General features: G+C 42.8%; 1 protein-coding gene across 1 annotated transcript in view; it reads left to right on the top strand.

The window, feature by feature from the left end:
- Nucleotides 1-640: 640 nt before the first annotated feature.
- Nucleotides 641-19827, top strand: part of WWOX (WW domain containing oxidoreductase) — a 924942-nt gene continuing 905755 nt past the window's right edge. The window contains exons 1-4 of the mRNA XM_070398316.1: nt 641-829; nt 6531-6595; nt 7450-7507; nt 9366-9544. Of these exons, the coding sequence (XP_070254417.1) occupies nt 723-829; nt 6531-6595; nt 7450-7507; nt 9366-9544 (409 nt within the window). The 5' untranslated portion in view covers nt 641-722. The remainder of the gene's footprint in view (nt 830-6530; nt 6596-7449; nt 7508-9365; nt 9545-19827) is intronic.

Below are 19827 nucleotides of genomic sequence, written 5' to 3'. Positions count from 1 at the left end.
GTTCTGGCTGTAAGAGTTCTCTGCAAGACTGGTTAGTCAGATGAGTGAATGTGCATTTTTAACGGTCTCCAAGTTTTATAATATTGTGTTTACAGGCACAAATAAGTTTGTGAATCAGCCTGGGTGATGGAAAACGCTGGAAGCTTTCTGAGCAGGAACGTTCACTCTCTCTAACGTCCTCAAGAATAGGCGAGACTCCATAATGTCAGCATTGAGCCACCCTTTCTTTCTGCTCCGCTGTAGTCTGGCTGGTCCTGAACTACATTTCCCAGGATGCCCACTTGCAAGAGCACATGTAGGATTGGTCAGAATAATGCGGACGTGATTACGGGTCGCCTAGCAACGTGCGAAGTCCTGGGCCCTGATTGGATGTCCTCTCCCCTTTCCTGCGGCCGGGGTGATAATGAGGCTCAGCTCCATTTCCACAGTCCTAGAGCGTCACCAGATTTTACTTCCAGCTGAGCGGCAGTGCCATCTCCTCGGCACTTTTACAACCGTTCTTCTCAGGCTCCGCCCCTTTTACCCTGGCAGCAGAGTAAATTCCGGAAACTGGATTACAGCTACCGAATCGATTGAGCGGCTCTGGGCGGCGTAGTACGCAGGCGCGAGCGTTTGGGTCTGGACGCGCGCGGTGCTCGGTTGAAGCGGGAGTGAGTTTCTGGGCGCGAGTCCCGGTAGCGGGCGGCTGATTGCACGGGGGACCCAGCGCCGCCTCTGCCGCCATGGCAGCCCTGCGCTATGCGGGCCTGGACGACACGGACAGCGAGGACGAGTTGCCCCTGGGCTGGGAGCAGAGAACCACCAAGGACGGCTGGGTGTACTATGCCAAGTAAGAGGGCTGCAGGGGAGCCGCCGGGAGGCCGCCAGGCCTGGGACGCACCTGCCGTGGGACGCACCTGGGACCTGACGGCCTCACGAGCCCCGGACACGGCTGCCCTCGAACCCCGCCTGCGCGGGGTGGGGAATGGCCTGCGTTCCAGCTTGGTGAGGTCGGGCGAAGTGGCAGTGACATTGAGGAGCGTCCAGGCTCCTGAGAAGGGACCCTCCTCTCTCTGGGGCCTGGGTCGAGCCGTGGTCACCTGGGGGCGGCTAGGCGCGCCCTCTGCTGCTCAGGAAGCAGCGCTGCACAGTGCAGTGAGGGCGAACCGGCCTTATCAATCCCTTTCCCCCCCAAAATCAGAAACAACAATAAAAAAATGCAGGTGTCCATCTCTCTCCTCGGGTCTGGGGTGGGGACCTAGGAGTGTGTGTTTTTAACAACTGTCCTACTGTATCTGTGTATATGTGTATACATATGTGTATACATATGTTTTTGCACATATACTATAGCTAATATAGCTTCATTATAGTTTCACGGGAAAGTTTTAGAAACACTGGCAGAGCCTTTCTCCCTACACTTACTGTATGTACGACCTTGGGCCATTGACAGAACTCTCAGTCACAGTGTTCTCATCTGCAAAATGGGTTTATATGAGAGTTTTAGTTCAGGCAATGTACAAAAAGCACTTAGCTCAGGTTCAGTAAGTACGCTATGCTCCGTAAATGTTAGTGTTTCAGCACCTCCTGAGGCCTGAAATTACAACCACCTGGGGACTGTCATAAGTACAGATTTCCGGTCTTCACAGAGACCCTCAGGCACCTCAGGTAGCAGACACCTAACGTGGGGAATCTTTTTTTTTTTTTTTTAAAGCTTTCCAGGTGAGTCAGACTATGACTTGGCTTTTAAATCAGTGTTTTTCAACATCTGGTAAACTCAATTCTATCTTTTACTTGGTTTCACCTCCAGAGATTCTCATTTGATTGGTTTTCCTCGCCTCCCCATTGGTATGTGGTATAATCTTCCCCAGTGAGTCTGATCTACCCAATATTACGAACCAACAGCAAAATAAGACCTTGCTGAGTTCATTCAAGATTCATTGGGATCTTACGTGCCAGTCATTTTGCTGGGCCCTGGTTATCCTGAGATAAATGAAATCCAGTTGTCACCCTTAATGAGTGCCCAGGCTTACAGGGTAGAGTGACAGTGAGGCAGTCCTGGTGCATGGTGTGTGGTGAGCAGCAGTCTGTCGAACAGCAGGCATGTATGGGTAGAAGGGCACCCTAGGTGAGATGACCCGGTAGAGTTGGCACCTGAGCTGAGAAGTGGGCAGGTGGAGGGGGCAGGAGGGCAGCCCAGGTTGAGGAGACAAAATAGAGCCCCTGCATGGTCTGTGTGGTGATGTAGGAACGAGCAGATCCAGGCAGAGGAGGAAAGGCCTGGCTTATGGAGGCCCTTTTTTGCCCCATGGAGGAGCTGGGCCTCTGTTGTCAGGACCCAGGGGCCCGCTGAGGGATTGGAGACAGAGAGGGACGCCGGGGTTGTGTCTTCAGAAAGATGATTCCTGCTCTGGAGAACTGAAGGGACAGTTTAGCAGCAGGGAGTCACTAGGCTGCTGCAGGGCTCCAGGCAGCTCCTGAACGGGCACTTGCTGTTCCCTGTGCCTTTTCCTGAAGGGCCCTTTCATCCCTCAGAGCTCCGCTTAATGCGCTGCCCAAGGCCCCTTCTGCTTTTGCCCCACCCGGGTACAAGCCTCCCAGCACCTTGATCTCGGCCTCCTGGCACTTAGCATTGTCCATAGTTGTTTCATTCCTGCTTTTCCCTGATGGCTCTGTCTCCCTCCCTAGGCTGTACACTTCCCGAGGGCAGGGGCTTTTTCTGGTTTACCTCTGTATCCGCAGTGCTCAGCACTGTGAAATAGATCCACGGGGAAGGAATAAATTAACTCGTGTACTGAAGGTTTACTGTGGGCCTCCGTGGGGGAGGTGGTGGAGTAGGCCCTGGGACTGAAAAGATGCACACAACCGCTTCCTGCTTTCAGGACCCTCCTACTCTTCTGTGTGGCCTGACCTTGTCCTGGCCACTTACCTCAGGTTCCTGGCTTCCCTTCTGGTTTGCCTGGAGCCTGGTGTTAGGTCTGCAGGTTCCCCAGTGTCTGCTCACCCTGCCTTGTCCCCTTGCCCCTGTCCCTACGTTGGGTGGCCTTTCCCACTTGCTTCCTTCCTACATGGCATCCAGTGTATGGACGCGGGGCTCTTCTTTCATGAAATAAGATCTGTACATGCCAGCCAGCTCCTCTGAGAGCTTCCGGGAGCCCATGGCCAGGGGCCTCAGGGAACACCTGTGTGTTCTCTGAAAGCCACCCCCTAAGCCTCCACCATTGTTTCAGGTCTCCCACTGGCCTGCCTGGCCCCGATGTTTACACTGACTGGTGACAAGGCATGGCTGGCTCCCAGCTGGGGGCACCTCTGCCCAGTCCTCTGTTCCTAGGCTCTCAGAGCTGAAGGATGTCTCGGACCAATTCTAACCCTGGATTCCCAGCAGTCCCCTTGATCTCTCCTGACCTGCAGGCATCCTGACTCTTCTTTCCCCTCTGAACTCTGGGTCACTTGTCTTTCTCTTGGGGTTTGGGGACCTTCACTAACGGGCTAATGGAAGACTGCCCTTCAGGTAGTTCCTGTTTCCCAGCTGTCTTCCTCCCATTGCAACAGGGCCATGCCCCAGGACAGGCTGTAGCCCAGCGAAAGTGGTGTCTTGTGGAGTCCCCTTTCGGCCTTGCCCTCGTCTGTTGTGTGCTTTTGTTGGCTCCTGTCCTTCCCCACATGCCCATGGTTCACTCATGGACCTCAAGGCAAGTCTGTCATGGCTCCAGGGCCACCAGTCAGGGCTCCCAGGGAGGGGCTGTTTGCACCACCAGAGAGAGCTGACAGGCCTTCTCCCCTACCTCTGCCTGAACCAGGAGATGGGGACAGAAGGGTGAGGTCTCAGTGTAGGGGCAGCCACCTGGACCTCCCTGGGTGGCCTACCCAATCCCCCTATTCTTCTGATGCCCTCTTGGCAGCCAGCCTAGCCCCATGGGGAGATGGGTCCCTCCCCCAGGGCTGGCTTTCCTCACAGGCAGCCCTGGGTCTCCCAGTGAACTTAAACTGCTTTAAAACAACAACAACAAAACCTTAGAAGAGCATACTTGAAAGTGAAATCTATGTAATATAGCATGAATTTAATTTTGATCCCTTTGGCTTAAATAAAGATCACTGTTAATTATCTTTTTAAATGACAAAAAGCTTAATGAAAGAAAAATAAAAGAGGGCTTCTGTTTAAGGGAGAATAAGATAACACTGGGAACATGTGTCATAGTTTTTTGTGCATTAAAAGGTCACTTTAGGTTATAGTTAAAAAGAACACTTTAATTTTTATATGTAAGTATTAAGTTAATATAATACTTCTCTGTGAAAGGTATGGCTCTTAGGTCTTCACACGTTAACCCATTCGGTTCTCTTTAACCCCAAGAAGTGGGTGTTGCTATTAACCTCATTTTACTGAGGCACAGGAAGGCTAAATAACCTCCCAGGGCACGTGGCTGGTGCATGGGAGAGCCAGAACCCATGGGCATCAGGCTCTGGAATCCTCACAACCACATTACACTGTCTTCACCTCAGCTAGGCCCCGGTCCTCCCACGGGTCACTGTGCCCCGCAGGGATGGTTGGCAATGTCTGGAGACAGTTTGTTTTCACAGTCACTGGGAGGGGTATTTTGGCAGCTAGTGGGTGGAGACCAGGGAAGCTGCTAATCATCCCACAATGCACAGGACGGCCCCCACAGCAAAGAACCATCCAGCCCGTGTGGCCGGAGTGTGAGCGTAAGAAGCCCTGGCTTAGGCATTTTCTGTCAAAGTGGAGAACATGGCATGACAGTGTTTGTTTATTTTATTTAAAAAAAAAATCTTTCTCAGGATAAAAGAAAACAGTGTTCTGAGTGAATGTTTCACCTTCTTGGGAAAGCATTTATTTATTCCACATGGTTACATTTGAGCACCTAGGCGCAGGGCTAGGTGTCTGAGGGTTCATCTGGATGCTACAGAGTGTCAGCATTCCACTCCCAAGGGCAGGTGTTTTGGAGCTGGGTTCCAGGCTCATTTGATACGCACCTTTGGGATGACAAGTACTTTTAATGTCAGACAAAGGAAAATGTGACCCCATCTGTAAATTCCCCCGAAGAAGCAGGAGCCAGGCAAAGCCAAGAGCAGGGAATTTTATATTGTTGCCAGTGTTTGGTTTATCTGATTGCTGTTCCCTTAGTTTCCAAGAAGCAGGGGTCCTGTCAGTGAGGGGCCGGTTATCCTTCTCAGGGAGTCCGGGCTTCTGCTTTTGCAAGTAGATTTGATGGTGGTCATGCACAAACAAGGAGGAGTTGGTCCTTGATACTGATATCCTTTGCTTGTACAGTAGATTGATCAGTCGCCAATCACTGTTGCAGCTCTGGTGTCTCCTTGACATGAGTGTGTGGCCAGGGAGACTGGCTGACTAGATGCAGGTGGCACAGGAGCTCAGGTCCGCCTCTGAGTCCAGTGACCATGCTGTCCCTGCACTGGCCACGCCGATTTTATACAAACAGCTCAGAGGCAGCAGTTCCTGAAAAGACCTTGCTTTTGACGTGTAAAATTTTACAGCAAGTTTATGCTCTCCATACTTAATTCCCTTTCAAATAAGTGATAGGGAAGGAATATTCAAATTTTATCATCTAGAGGTCATTGATTAAATATTTTCTCCTTTGGCAGGGGGATGTGAACTTAGGAAATCATCCTCCCCTTTGATTCACTCTTGAAACATCCAGCTGTTTCCCCGATGAAGTAATTTTATGTTTTTCTTCACACTTTATCACCTGCTGACAGGTGTCTAGTCTGTTATTGTTTTATGATTTTAATTGTAACTTTGTGTGCATTTCTGAGATGAAATGCTAAATTCGATACAGAGTATATTTGATTTGTTCAAAATAATAGCTAACACTTTTGAGGGCTTCCTATATGCCAGGTACTGTGTTTAACCCTTTGTATGCAGTATCCTCATAACATTCCCCTGAGGTCAGTGCTGGGATTATTTCCATTTTGCGGATGAGGAAGTTGAGGCCCTGAGGTTGAGTAACTTTGACCAAAGGCACACAGCTCGGTGACCTATGCACTCTTAATTACCTCTTGGGATTCCTATTATTGGGAGAAATTCCTATTATTGGGAGAAATTAGGAATCAGTAGTTAAAAAACACTTTGAAATTATATCTTTGGGAAGAATAATCATTAAGAAGATTACAGTTATATCTAAGTATCTAAATATCAGCATTATGAATTTGACTGAAGTTTATCAATCTATCCTGGAATAAAACTAAAACAAATATAAAACAAAGCTCCTCTCTAGATATGTGGAGTGGTTGAGCTGGCTTCCTAAAGCTGAATTTGCGATCCTCCTCCCTCCCTCCCGCGCCCCCCAGCCAGTGTTTAAAGACAGGCTTTTAGGACATTTCCACAGATTGCTGCTGCTTCCAGTCTAGGGAATTGGACTTGATGCAAACAGTAACATTTATGTTCTATTTCTCCCTGAATGTAAATTCACTCCTCTCAAGAGATAGTATTATTTGGGAGAGAAAAAATTTAATGCACTGGATTGATTTTTAGAAGTATGACTTTTACTCATTGTTGTTTTGTGAACTTTTTTTAATAGTCACACTGAGGAGAAGACTCAATGGGAACATCCGAAAACTGGAAAAAGAAAACGAATAGCAGGAGGTTTGTATTTTGGGGTCACAAAGCAACACCCTTTGTATGTAAAGCTTCAATTAGATAAGAGAACATCCCAGGCAGGGAGGTGACAGGTCACTGTGTCATTCTGGGGAGGCCCTCTAATAGCGAGCCAGCAGGCGCTGGACTCTCACTCCCAGGAGCTTGTGGGATTTGGCAGAAGGAGGTGATGAGGTCTTTGGGTGGAGTGTGAGGATGATTTCTTACCGGTCTTAAATTAAAAAGTATAAAAACAGTAGAGGCCTTTGACTCACAGTTTATTAGGTTTTCTTATAGCTGCACTGACTGTAAACTTGTTCTTGGTGCCTGTTGTGGAATTAAATATATCAAAGTTTGATGGGGTTCCATCGAGATCACCATGACTTATGGGTGCTTTTGAGGAAGTGTGTCACCCACGGAATAGAAGTATAAGAAGGTCTATACTTGAATAGACAGTATGTACCGATGGAAAAAAAAATGGAACTGCTTTATATTGAATAAGAGGCATCGTGAGTCAGCATACAAATGGTGTTGTAAAGATACATTCTGTGAATTCATTCAAGGGAGAATTCACATTGACTGGAGCAACCAGTAAAGTTTTCATCAAAAGCAGGAGCTGAAGCTGAGTGGAGAGTTTAAGAACGACCAAGAATGAAACAGAGTTTTATTTCTGAGCCAGAAACAGAAATGTGGAGTCGTTTGGGCTAACGGGCCTTCAGCAACTGCCACAATGGGAACACGTGTCCTGGGTGTGGTCTGGTGGCATAGGCTTCAGGGGGCAGGGCCTCTCTCCTGACCAGGAGGACCTTTTCAGTTCACCCCACTCCTACCTCCTGGAGACCTCAGTCTTTCCTGTGTTTCAGATTTGCCGTATGGATGGGAACAGGAAACGGATGAGAATGGACAAGTGTATTTTGTCGAGTAAGTGTCTACATAGTAACTGTTCTCAGCCATTTTACTTTAAATATTTTTATCATAAAAATAATATACATTGACTATAGAAAAATATGGCACAGTATATAACGTAATCTTAATAGGAATAACTACTTTTACAATTTTTGCATTTATTCATCCACTCTGTTTTATATACACACACTTTCTTAAAAAAAAAAAAAAGATGGAAATGTACTTTGTGAACTGCTTAGTAGCCTGTTTTTCCACATAATGTATTTGTGAGCATTTTCACATATCCGTATATATTTTTCAAGTAAATGTTTAATGGCTATAGAATATTATTTTGTAGAGAGAGTGGGCAGTGGTGTTGTTAAATTCCTATTATTGGGCAGCTGTACCTATAAATAATGTTTTGAACATTCTTATCTGTAAAACTCTCTTTAGAGTAAATTCCCATAACAAACAACAGTAGTAACCACCGGTCTAGCACATTGTGTGAGCCAGGCGTGATTCTAGTCACCTTATACCTGTAGTAGTAGCTCATTCAATCCCCACAGTGCCCCAAGGGAGGCAAGCCGGCCCCGGGCTGCCCTGGCTGGTCATCTGACCTCCCTGGGCCTGCTGGAGGGGTGTGCTGGCTCATGTTAACACCGCTCTCTGGAGGGAAAGTCCAGATTTGTTACCACAGTGTAAGTACTTTCACCACAGCCTGTTTCAAGCTCCCAAGTTGAAGTCACCGAGGAGTTGGGGAGGAATATTTATGCACATTGGGCTCTTGCAAGCCCATGTGAACTGGGTCCAGCATAGCACTGCTCTGTCGTCTGCGTGTAACGTTGGAGTGCAAACGTTTATCTGGCAGCTATGGCTGTAATTACAATGAAAGTTGGATTATTTTTGGGTCTCAGTATTTATAGGATGATAAGTATAGTTGTAAAACTATATATACTTTTACAAATCTTGAAATCTCATCTCTTTTTGGAAGTTCTTACTAGTTTTTAAGATATTTGAGGTCTTTATCTCAAATCCTAAGAATTTAAAATGCAATAAATACTTTACATAAGGAGTAACCTGTTAATCCATGTGTCCCAAATATATTTTAATATTGTTTTTACAATATTGTGATCAATTCCAAATCAAAATTAGAGTGCTTGTAGGAGGTTTGAGTACAGTCTTAACAGGAAAATCTTTAGAAATTTAGTAGTTGGTCGGTTTCATATTTACTGTTGAGTTTTCTGTTTCTCTACCAATCTTCTTAGGCCCTTGCACAGGGCCAAAAGATTTAATTGAGATCTAAAAAGAGTGACTGACAGATCTTATAGCCACATTTACATGAATTGAAAACAAACCTAAAGCCTTCTTCTTTTTTGAGATTTAAGGGCACAAGGCATAGTGTATGTTACAGCGTATTTTACAGGCAGTTCTGAAGGAAAGGAGTAGATGACTCCCTTTCCCGGCAGGAATGTAGTTCTTCTTGAGGCCAGAAGATAGACTACATAGACTTCAGTTCTTCCTGGACTTAAGAATAAGCTGTTTTGCCCTAGCTGGTTTGGCTCAATGGGTAGAGCGTTGGCCTGCGGACCGAAGGGTCCCAGCTTCGATTCCGGCCAAGGGCACATGCCTGGGCTGCGGGCTCGATCCCCAGTAGGGGGCGTGCAGGAGGCAGCTGACCAGTGATTCTCATCATTGATGTTTCTATCTTTCTCTCCCTCTCCCTTCCTCTCTAAGATCAATAAAATATATTTAAAAAAGAAAAAAGAAAAAAAAAATAAGCCGTTTTAGTACATGAAGAAAGGGGTTTGTCTAGCCTAAACTGTAACATTATCTTACACTTATAAACACCTGTGCTCACTGCTGTGGGGTCACTGCTTTCTCCTTTTCTTTGCAGCCATATAAATAAAAGAACTACCTATTTGGACCCAAGATTGGCATTTACTGTGGATGATAATCCTACAAAGCCAACCAACAGACAGAGATACGATGGGAGCACCACAGCCATGGAAATACTCCAGGGCCGGGACTTCACTGGCAAAGTGGTTGTAGTTACTGGAGCTAACTCAGGAATAGGTAGGCCACTAAATTACAGTTATTTTTATTATTATTATTATTATTGTGACTGCTATAATGAAATCTTACATAGTGATTCTCTAATTTAAAAACGTACTTATAGCCTTTTCAGCTATTGCTTAGTTAAAATCCTGCTCTCTTTTAAAATCCCAGTGTTACCATGAAAGGCTGTGTAGGGGCTGACCTTGTCTTCTGTGAAAGATGCACACTCAGCGAAAGATTGTGGCTATTTTGGTGTTCAAGGGTTAGAGACACCAGTCTCCCTCTAAGAGTTTCTGACCTGGTCTGTGTGGTGTACGGACATATTCCAATTACTTGGGTTGTTGAAACCGAAATTGATTGGTTAGTGGAATAATAGGGAACAATGACATATCATGATTTTGTTACTAAGGATACTGCAGGTTTCAGTTGGTCACTGAGAATATAATTTTCCTTTGGATAAAGGATTTCATTTCATTATAAAGTTGGACAATTAGTGCATGTCTTAACCTGTAAATTAATCCTGCTAATTGCTGGTGTTGAACCACAATGACCATCATGAGGTAGGTGGCTCAAGGGGTGTTCTTCCCTTAGCATCATGGGCGGTTAAGGAAGTAGCGGCAAAGCAGATGCCTGTACAGTAACTCTCCATAGGATTTTACTCTTACTTTGTCTTTGTCCATTTACATCACTATCTGGATCTGTAAGAACCAACTGCTTTGAGTAAGGATATGCATCTTAATTTATGGAGACAAAAGATGGGATTGCATTCAGCTGTCTTCTGGAAGGTTCTCTCTGTCCTTTGACGACTCCCACCCCCAGTGCCCCTCCCTTGTCGATCTTCTCTTTCTTACCCCTTTGTGCATGTCCTGTCCTCTCTCCTTTCTCTTTCTTCATTTTCAGTAACCCCTTCTTGAAGCCCCAGAATCATTCCCTAGCATCATCAGCTCATGCTCAGGAGGTGAAAACACAAGTTAGAGGATTAGTTATTGTGCAGGGTCTACACTCTAATGAGCTACAGTCTGTAGAACTTGTGACTGCACTTGTCTGTGAAGGCAAAGAAGCAACTGGAGTTTGTTTGTTTATTTCAGTGGTTCTCAACCTTCTGGCCCTTTAAAACAGTTCCTCATGTTGTGACCCCCAACCATAAAATTATTTTCGTTGCTATTTCATAACTGTAATTTTGCTACTGTTATGATTCGTAATGTAAATATCTGATATGCAGGATGGTCTTAGGCGACTGCTGTGAAAGGGTCGTTCGACCACCAAAGGGGTCGCGACCACAGGTTGAGAACCACTTGTTTATTTAAAAGAGGTTTATTTAAAATCAATTCGCAGACCTCACTGTGGGCTCAGAATATGTTCAGTGCAATTTTCTGAACTTGTTTTGGGATGAGTTCTATATAGTTATCATTGGTAATCAAAACTGATGACACTATATTAAAAATAATGGCTAGATCCCCAGTCATCGAAGAAAAAATACGTTATGTTCATTGCATTGACTACTGTTATGTGAGGTTGATGACCAATCAATACATGTAGCATAATTAAGAAAAAATAAGGACTTAAGTAAATAAAACCCTTTTTATTTAACACTTAGTTAACCAGAAAATTGACTAAGAGATTTCATTCCTCCACGCTTCTGCCTAGACTGCTTTTTCTTTAGTTAGATATGTGATTACTGCTGACTTTTGGCATGAGTGTTTATACTTTGTCTGATGTTTGATAACAGACCTTCGGATATGGCTAATGCTCTGTCAGGGGTTTGCAACATCAGGCTTATGACACTGTAATCCTGGACGAATCGAGTAGGTTCATACAAAGAGCTATGTTGAGTTGGATGTTTAATCATGATTGAAGAGGAGGAGGATATTCTAAAACAGGGGGATAAGTGTGGTGTTGATCAGAATGGACCTTGAACCTCTTTGAGGAAAGCCCAGGACTCTGTGCCTCTTCACGGCCCCCATGTCCCTTTGAAGACTCTTCTTTCTTGATGTCCATAATCCATTTTGTGGACACTGCAAGCAGGCATCTGTGGTCCCGACAGATACGGCGGCCAATTGTGAAGCTCAGGGAGAAAGGAAGTGGTGTTAGGGAGGGTCATAGGTAGACCAGCGCTTTCTATTCAGCCACGGCTGCTATTTCCCCAGCTCCAACCTTCCCTCAGAAATTGCCTTTAACACTGCCCATTCCCTTCTCCACTCTTGAGAAGCATAAATCTAGGTGAGTGCTGAAGGTTTTTATTCTTAATTTTTAAAATAATATTGTACTGAGCATTCCAGGCCATCAAATCCTTGCAAATTACTTCACTCTGCAGCAGTGGTGGTATCAGGCTTAAAGAAAAGAGGCTGAAGACAGGCACAGGGCTCTTGTCGTTGCTGAGTTAGCCTTTATGTCCCACGTGGCTGTCTTAGAAAGTGTCCTTGCCCAAGTAGGCTGCGGCTTCTAGATAAAGTCCTTCCTTCTACTGCACTGTGAAATAGGCCAATTTACAAATTGCTATCACCACTTTATTTCTGCCCATGCCAAATCAAATAGCTGAATGCAGAGCGAATCGGGCATCTTCATTTCCAAGATTTCTGGGCATTCAAGAGTCATCTCCCATCAGAGCTTTCCTTAGCCGCTCGGGGAAGCCTGTTTTCTACGTCCGAGCTGTGAATGTCTGTTCTTGAGGCAGAGTAGGCTGGAACAAAACCTACCAGTATTTATTTGCATAGTGGTGACTCTGTGAATGAAAACATAGATAACCTCATTTTCTTTATAATTCTGATGTTTCTAGTGGTTAAAAAAAAAAAAATTTCCCACAAGGCACTGCTCTGTTGGAATTGTTGTTTGTTGAAGTTCTCTCTCTTGTTGAAACAGATGATCAGATGGTGAGAAGGGGTCACCTTTCCTTCATGAACTCTGGGTTGTGCTAGGACACTGCCCCTTCCAAGTGGCCTCTGTACAGATTTTTGTCTTGTCTGCTTCTTTCCCTGCTGTAAATGATATAAATTCATATTTTGAATTTTTGATATTTGACTTTACTAAGGCAGTTGTAGGGACTCCTAGTTAATTCCACTAAAAAAAGGTCAGGGTGATTCTGGAAGGTAGAAGAAGGATTTTGAGGAGCCATCAGAATAAAACATTATAACTTCAAGTGCTCTGACACTTGAAGTCTGTAGCCAGGAGTCACTGTTGACTGGAGTCAGCTGTCTAGATTCAGGCTGGCAAACTATGGCCCATGGGCTGAATCTGACCCGCCGCTTGATTTTGTAAGTCAGGTTTCATTAGAACACTACCACCCCCATTCCCTCCCATGTTTTCTGTGGCTGTTTACATGTTACAAGCAGAGATTGGCCATTATGTCAGAGACCATATGGTCTGCAAAGCCTAAAATAGTTACCATCGGGCTCTTTATAGAAAAAGCTTGCCAGCCCCTGCATTAGGTGATCTAATTTCTTTCAAAGTGAAATTACCCCAACAGTCTCTAAATCCGACACATTTTAGGTAAAATTTAGATATTTGGGATGTCCCCAGGCTACAGGAAGATTGTGGCAACACATCATATATGACTGCTGGGGACATCCCACCAGTACCCTGCACCCCTTGCCTCAAGTCTGTTTCCCCCTAGTTAGGGAGCTGCAAGCTTTAGGATGTTGCCTCCTCAGAAACTAACACTCTTCTCTCCTTGACCTTTGTTTAACCAGCTTTCTGAACCCGAAGACCTTTGTAGATTGAAAGCTGTAGCTTGTGGACCTCTCTGTGTGGAGCTCAGCATCTCAGTATCCAGGGGGAAGTCATCTCTTCACCTAAAGCTTCTGCTAGACCAAGAGACCCGGACCCCGCAGTCTCAACTGCTAACCAGTAGAGGCAAGGGAGGAATTCGGTTCTGTTGGTGCTCACCTGGCACTGAGCAGGAAGGGCAGGCGGTTGACGACTGTGTGGAGTTAGGGGCTTGAGGACTCTGATTGGGTGAAAATGAATGGAAATGGCTTCAACATGGTGATTATTAAATGCAAGCGTTATTGCGGAGTCTCAAGAGAGAGAATTTTTGAGGCTAGGAAATTTCTCATCATGGAAGATCCCATAGCTCAGCCGTGGGCAAATGAATAGAACTAAAAAAAAAAAAGACCGTACCCTTTTATGTAATGATGTTTACTTTGAATTTATATTAGTTCACACAAACACTCCATCCATGCTTTTGTTCCGGCCCTCCGGTCCAGTTTAAGAACCCATTGTGGCCCTCGAGTCAAAAAGTTTGCCCACCCCTGCCATAGCTTCTTTTTCTAGAGTCTAGACACACCCTGTCAAGCTAATTTGGCTCTGCAGATAAATAGTTCATATAAAATGCTGCCTTCTTGAATCTGAGGGTGATGTGCCCATCGAAGGCGGGATCCTTCTAATGAGGGATTGATTGAATGCCTGAATGTGGGACAGGCCCGCCCTGTTCACTGTTTCTTAGCAAGGACAGTTGTTGAAACTCATGCAGATTGTTTCAATGAGCCGACAGATTTTCCATAATCATATTTAAGGCATGAAATCCAGGTTTTGTCAAACATCCATTTTAAAACTATTAATTATGAGCAGTTTAGATATTTTCAGTCTAATGTTCATTGGTAATGATGAGAAAACTTTCTTAATTGCTAATCTTAAATCAGTAGTGGATAAAATCTGATTATTAAGTCTCAGAGTTTAGGTAGGATGAGCCTTTATAACGGGACTATGTCTAATGTCGTGGCTTTAAATCTAGAATAGCCTGGGCTGGTTTTGGTTTTTGAGTCAGAGGATCCATTGAAAAGAACAAAATGTTTTTCTCCTTGAACAAATACAAGCTTGGTACCTTGGTAAACTAGTATACCAGTAAATGATGTTTTAGGACCAGCACTTTTCTTTGTAGTCACCTTCCTAAGGTTTATTACAGGGATGCTAATATGTGTGCATATATATGCCTATGTATGCATAGGTATACGTACACATACTTAAATATCAAAATTTGTATGTTGTGAGAGGTAAAAAGTCCATGTGCAAACTATCAAAGTCACCCCTAAATTTATTCCCTTCAATGAAGGTACCAGATTTCCCATTGGCAAACCCAAAATGTTGTATAGTATAATTTTGAAATTGGTGGTTTGGGCTTAGAGAACCCGTTTGTTAAAGCTCAGGGTCTTGTTCCTAAATCATGTGTTGTAGTTACAGTGTGAAGTATACTTGCCATACTCTTTTATCCTGCAAATCATCACCATGATGAATTCATATCTAGTCTAAATTCTACCAGTTCTATAGTAATACAAGAGAATTACTTTTCTTCCTGTAAAAAAGTGTATTCTCAAGATTTTTAAATTCACACTTCACAATTATGAACGAGACTAGTTTCCTCTGTACCTTTAGTTCTTGGTTTTCATTTCCACACCTCGTGTTACTGAACTTTGCCTTTCACTTTCTCCGAAAGATCCCATGAATCTGAGGCTAGAGCTAACTTACTCTTCGTGGTTAAGACTTTATTGTATGGGATCATTTACACTTGGGATCCTCAGATGTCTGATTACAATTTCTTTTCCAATTGTCAACAAAACTTAAACCAATGGGATCTTGGCATTTATCTTCTTTTAAAGAACCTGGTGCTTGCCGAAACCGGTTTGGCTCAGTGGATAGAGCGTCGGCCTGCAGACTGAAAGGTCCCAGGTTCGATTCCGGTCAAGGGCATGTACCTGGGTTGCGGGCACATCCCCAGTAGGAGATGTGCAAGAGGCAGCTGATCGATGTTTCTCTCTCATCGATGTTTCTAACTCTCTATCTCTCTCCCTTCCTCTCTGTAAAAAATCAATAAAATATATTTAAAAAAAAAAAAAAAAGAACCTGGTGCTTATTAAGTAGAGGGCAATTTCTGTAATCTAACCTTTTGGTAATTTAAACTCTGATTTTAAATTAAAAACATTTGTGACCACTTTTATGCTAAACCATATCTGTTTATTACAAGTAAAATGATTTTGAAATTATTTTGTTCTGAGTAAATATTGAGATTTTTGACTATCTTGGAAAAAGTCCTTGAACAATTGTACATAAAAATTGAGATTTATTATCTTACGAATTAAGCAACTGTTTTATATTTGCTGTTCTTAGACATTGACTATGCATGGAAATAACATGATCAGAGTATTTAGAAGCTTTATACTAGTATGTTTCTTTCTAAAAAGACCAATTGAAGTATTCTAATGAGCCTTATCTCATAATTTGGACAATCTCATAAAAAACTTATTTAAAAATATTAATAAATAATATATAGAGAGTAATGTATAAATAATGTACCTCATCTCAATTGAAACTTTTTTTTTGTTTCATGAGATCAGTTGAATTGCACACTTGCATGTAGGTTTAGATTTTAATTTATTTGTTATAGTGCCAGCATAACAGATGAGAGTTACATAAGCTATTGTTCAATGACAAAATGGTTTAGAGTCCTAATTTAAAGAGAATATTTAAAAATATGATTTCTATCCTGATTGATATTACAAGTGTTTTATAAGGTTTTAAAATTTGGAAACTATTTTACATAATACCCAGTTTAATTAATTTGATCTTAGAAAAGGTTCCACATATTTTCCCTGTAAATTAACCTGAAAGAGAACCATCTACTTATATGCTTTCTCCACTAGAGGGCTCTGTTGCCCTTTGGTATAGTTACACAAAAGCGGTAGCATCTCAATATAGTTTTCCTCCACTCCAGCCAGGCGTGCTTTCATTTTTGCTAAATAATGTCTCTTACTTTTCTAACGTATCTTTTAGGTCTTATACTTCTTGGTGAAAGAGTTCAAACTGAAGACTGTTACTAGTGTCATGTTTGTTTCTTTTTATTTCTCACCCCCGCTTTTTTTGTTTTTGGGTGTTTTTGTGGCATAAAATGCCAAGGATGAAGAGATCCATTTAATAAAAAGGTCTATTGTATTCAGGGAGCAGCCTGTCCTGCCAAATTACACAAGGGCATGTGCTTTCATGACATTATTGGTTTTGAGTGTGCTGTCCTATCAATAATGTGATTTTTTTTTCTAAGTGGAAATTTAAATATTTAAATACTGATGCCTCTGTTTAAGGTCATTTAGAATGCCTTGGTGATCTTATACTTCTTTCTAAGAATATAGAGTTTCCCTGCCCCTGCCACCCTGGCCTTACCACCCAGTATTATATAATTTATTATATTTAGATTGTTTATTAATGATATGTTCTTGGATTAGAAGAAAATGTGCCCTTTTGGGCTGAGTATATATTTCTTAAGTAAGAGAGGGCACATTAAACCAAATACTTAATTTGAACCAAATAGCCATTACTCTACACATACAAGATCTTAAGGAGGGTAATTTTTATCTTGGCTCCATAACTGAAGTTTGAGGCAGCCCGTTAATTGCATGCTTCAGTTCTCAAACAGAAATTTGGCCCAGAAAAGAAAACACTTTTGGCTTTATAAAACTGCTTATTTTCAGATTTTAAATGGGGATAAAATGAATACACTGTACCATATTACATTTATTTATATTATTCTTTCTCTCAGCAGCCTACTTTTTCTCTTTTGAAAAGGAAAGGGCCTGAAAGCATTGTGAACTTACTTGTAACATTGCAAAACTATTTCACCAGAGTAAAGATATTTTGGTCATTCATGTACAGGTATATTTGTTGTTTATCAAATAAAAGTTATTAAAACGATGGTTATTCTGGGAATTATTGCATATTTTATAGTAAATGACATGTTGACAGTTGAAGGTCACTTATTTAGCATGATGCAGCCCACATTCTTTCCTGCACTTTCTGAAGCATATACACAAACTTCATATATGAGTTCTGAACCTTTTGCAGAATAACATTTGGGGGTCAATAGGAGGGCCTTCTTGCAAAGATTTCTTAAATAAAGGGCTCCAGTAGATTGATCAAAAGCTAGAGCTCTTGCCTAAATTCATTATCTTCCTTTGGCTTAACAACACTGCATTTCACGAAGTGCTAGTCTGTATCTACACAAGCCTAACGAAATGAGGTAAGCAGGAAGTGTCCTCCTTTTGATGAGTTGTGTGACATGGTTAGAATCTCATTTTTTCTAATCTGTGAGTTATTTGTTTACCAGGCTGTGGCACTGGGTTTTCCTTGTTAGACGCCAAATTCAAATCGTGCCATCTCTGAAAGCAAATCGAGGTTTCCTCACTGGACTCTGAGAGGAGACCTAGCATTGTGTGCATGTGCGAGACAGACAGAAGGAGAGAGTTTATGTGGGTGAGATTGGGGTGGGGAGGAATTTATTCCAGTGTTTTACTGTTTCTCCCTAGGCTGGGGGAGGGATGGGTGGGTGGATGGGGCAGAAGAATTACAGAGAAACTAGCAAAGTGGATAGAGCTAGTTTTTACACATTAACAAATTATCTCATATAAAGAGAAACAAAATCAGAACCAAAGAAGTTTCTTGTGCAGTCGTATGGAAACAAGTTAAAACTATCAAAACATTTTTCATTATCATTCCTACCTCTAAAATTTGCTTAATTATTCTGGAATAATTAGTATTTACTGATCATTGTAAGACTGTCTTATGTGACTAGCTCTTTAGAATATATAACGGTTCTGTACACGTTGTATTTAATTCTTACCACAGTGCTCCCAGCTATCTTGAAATAGTGTCAGAATGAAAGCACAGAGGGGTGAAGTAACTTCTCTGAGATCGCACAGCTCCTGAGTGATGGGTGCCTGCAGAACTAGAGCAGAGAACTTCTGACACCATGTCTGGGGCCGTCTTTGTTCTATTTGCTGTCATCTTGTTCCAAGGAATAGTGCACACTCCTGACCAGGCTCTTCCCAAGCAGCTCATCCAATCTGAAATCAACAAAGTCATCTTAACATCGGTGAAAGCCCGCTCTGTGCCGAGCTGTGTGTTGGGTGTGGTGTCTGTAGGGAGGGAGGCAAATGTGATCTCTGAACTGCTGGGCAGTCATGAATTAGTACAGACACTTTCTCTACCCAGTTCCCCTTTGGTGTTCCTGTAAAATGGGTTTCGGGGCGGGGGGAGAGGCGGGAGAGGGGGGAAGGAGAATTATAGAGGAACGGGAGCCAGTATTTGTCAAGTTCGTGTTCATGTCAGGTGTGTGAGGCCGGATCAGCTTTACATGCCTTCTCATAAAGTAGTTTAAAATTATATGTTACTGTTATAAAACATGAATTTTAATATTTAGCGTATTTTATTCTTATCATGTTCCCTTTCTTTTCTTTTGCGATTTTCCTACTTAACTGTGGTTCATGAGCATTCTTCCCTGCCGTTGACTATTCTACAACATCTTAAGTGGTTGCATAGTATTTTCTATATGATTCTAACCAGTCTTTTACTGTGGCACATTTGGGTGGATTTCATCGTTTTGATAACGGTAGAATGGAGACGAACAATTTGTAATTAAGTGTTCTTACCTATCTGTGACTATTCTATAGTTTTATTTCCTGGAAGTGGAGTTGCTGAATCAGAGGATTTGTTCCTAACCTTAATACCCTGGCTGGTTTTGTCAAACCACACCCCTGGGAGCTTATACCAATTGAATGCCTCGCATCCTTGCCAACCTTGGCAATTAAGATTTTTTAAAAAGTATCACTTTAATTTTCATGTCTCTGATTGTTAGTGAGATTGATCAGCTCTTCGTACGTTCCTCCATTTGTATTTACTCTTTTATGAATTGCCTTTTCATCTTCTGTGCGTAACTATTGGCTATGTATTGATTGCTAATTGATTGCTTGATTCATGTAGTATAATTTAATTTTCAAAATGTTCCTTTCTCTTAGAAGTTAATTTATCTCAAAGTGTCTATTACTTTAAGTACATATTCAATCTTGTGATCAAGAGGAAATTCATGAGAAAGAAGTTGGCCTACCTTCCCAGTCTGCTCCACTAAAAACTTTTAAGCGTAGATGTCTCATCTATCACACCTCAAATCATGGGCACTGCTGCTTAATGCCTGCCTTTAAGGATGAAGCACCCCCAAAAACGCACAGTTGGTCGGCTTGCAATGGCTTGAGTCCTACGATAACATAATAGGTGACATTTGGTTATTTTGGTTTTGCAGATTTCTCCAGATCATCTATTAATGGCCATAACCACTCTTCAGAGCTTTTCTATGCATTTTCTCATTTGATGAGCCTGGCTCCTGCGTGGTGAAATTGTACCACTGCTGAAAATAGCTCTGCTGACAGTCAGGGGAAGCTTGATAGGTAGCGGGTTTCTGTCTGGAGAGGCGGCAGGGTGCAGGAGAGGGAATACTGACTCGGGAAGCAGACGTGACCTAGTTTTGAAACCTGGCCCAACCACGTCCC

This window comes from Myotis yumanensis, unplaced genomic scaffold (genome assembly GCF_028538775.1).
Source record: "Myotis yumanensis isolate MYYU_CA2020_CCGP unplaced genomic scaffold, mMyoYum1.0.hap1 SCAF_18, whole genome shotgun sequence".
In the NCBI taxonomy this organism is placed as follows: Eukaryota; Metazoa; Chordata; class Mammalia; order Chiroptera; family Vespertilionidae; genus Myotis; species Myotis yumanensis.
The sequence above is the reverse complement of the archived record's forward strand: the minus strand, read 5'-3'. Positions and strand labels throughout refer to the sequence as shown.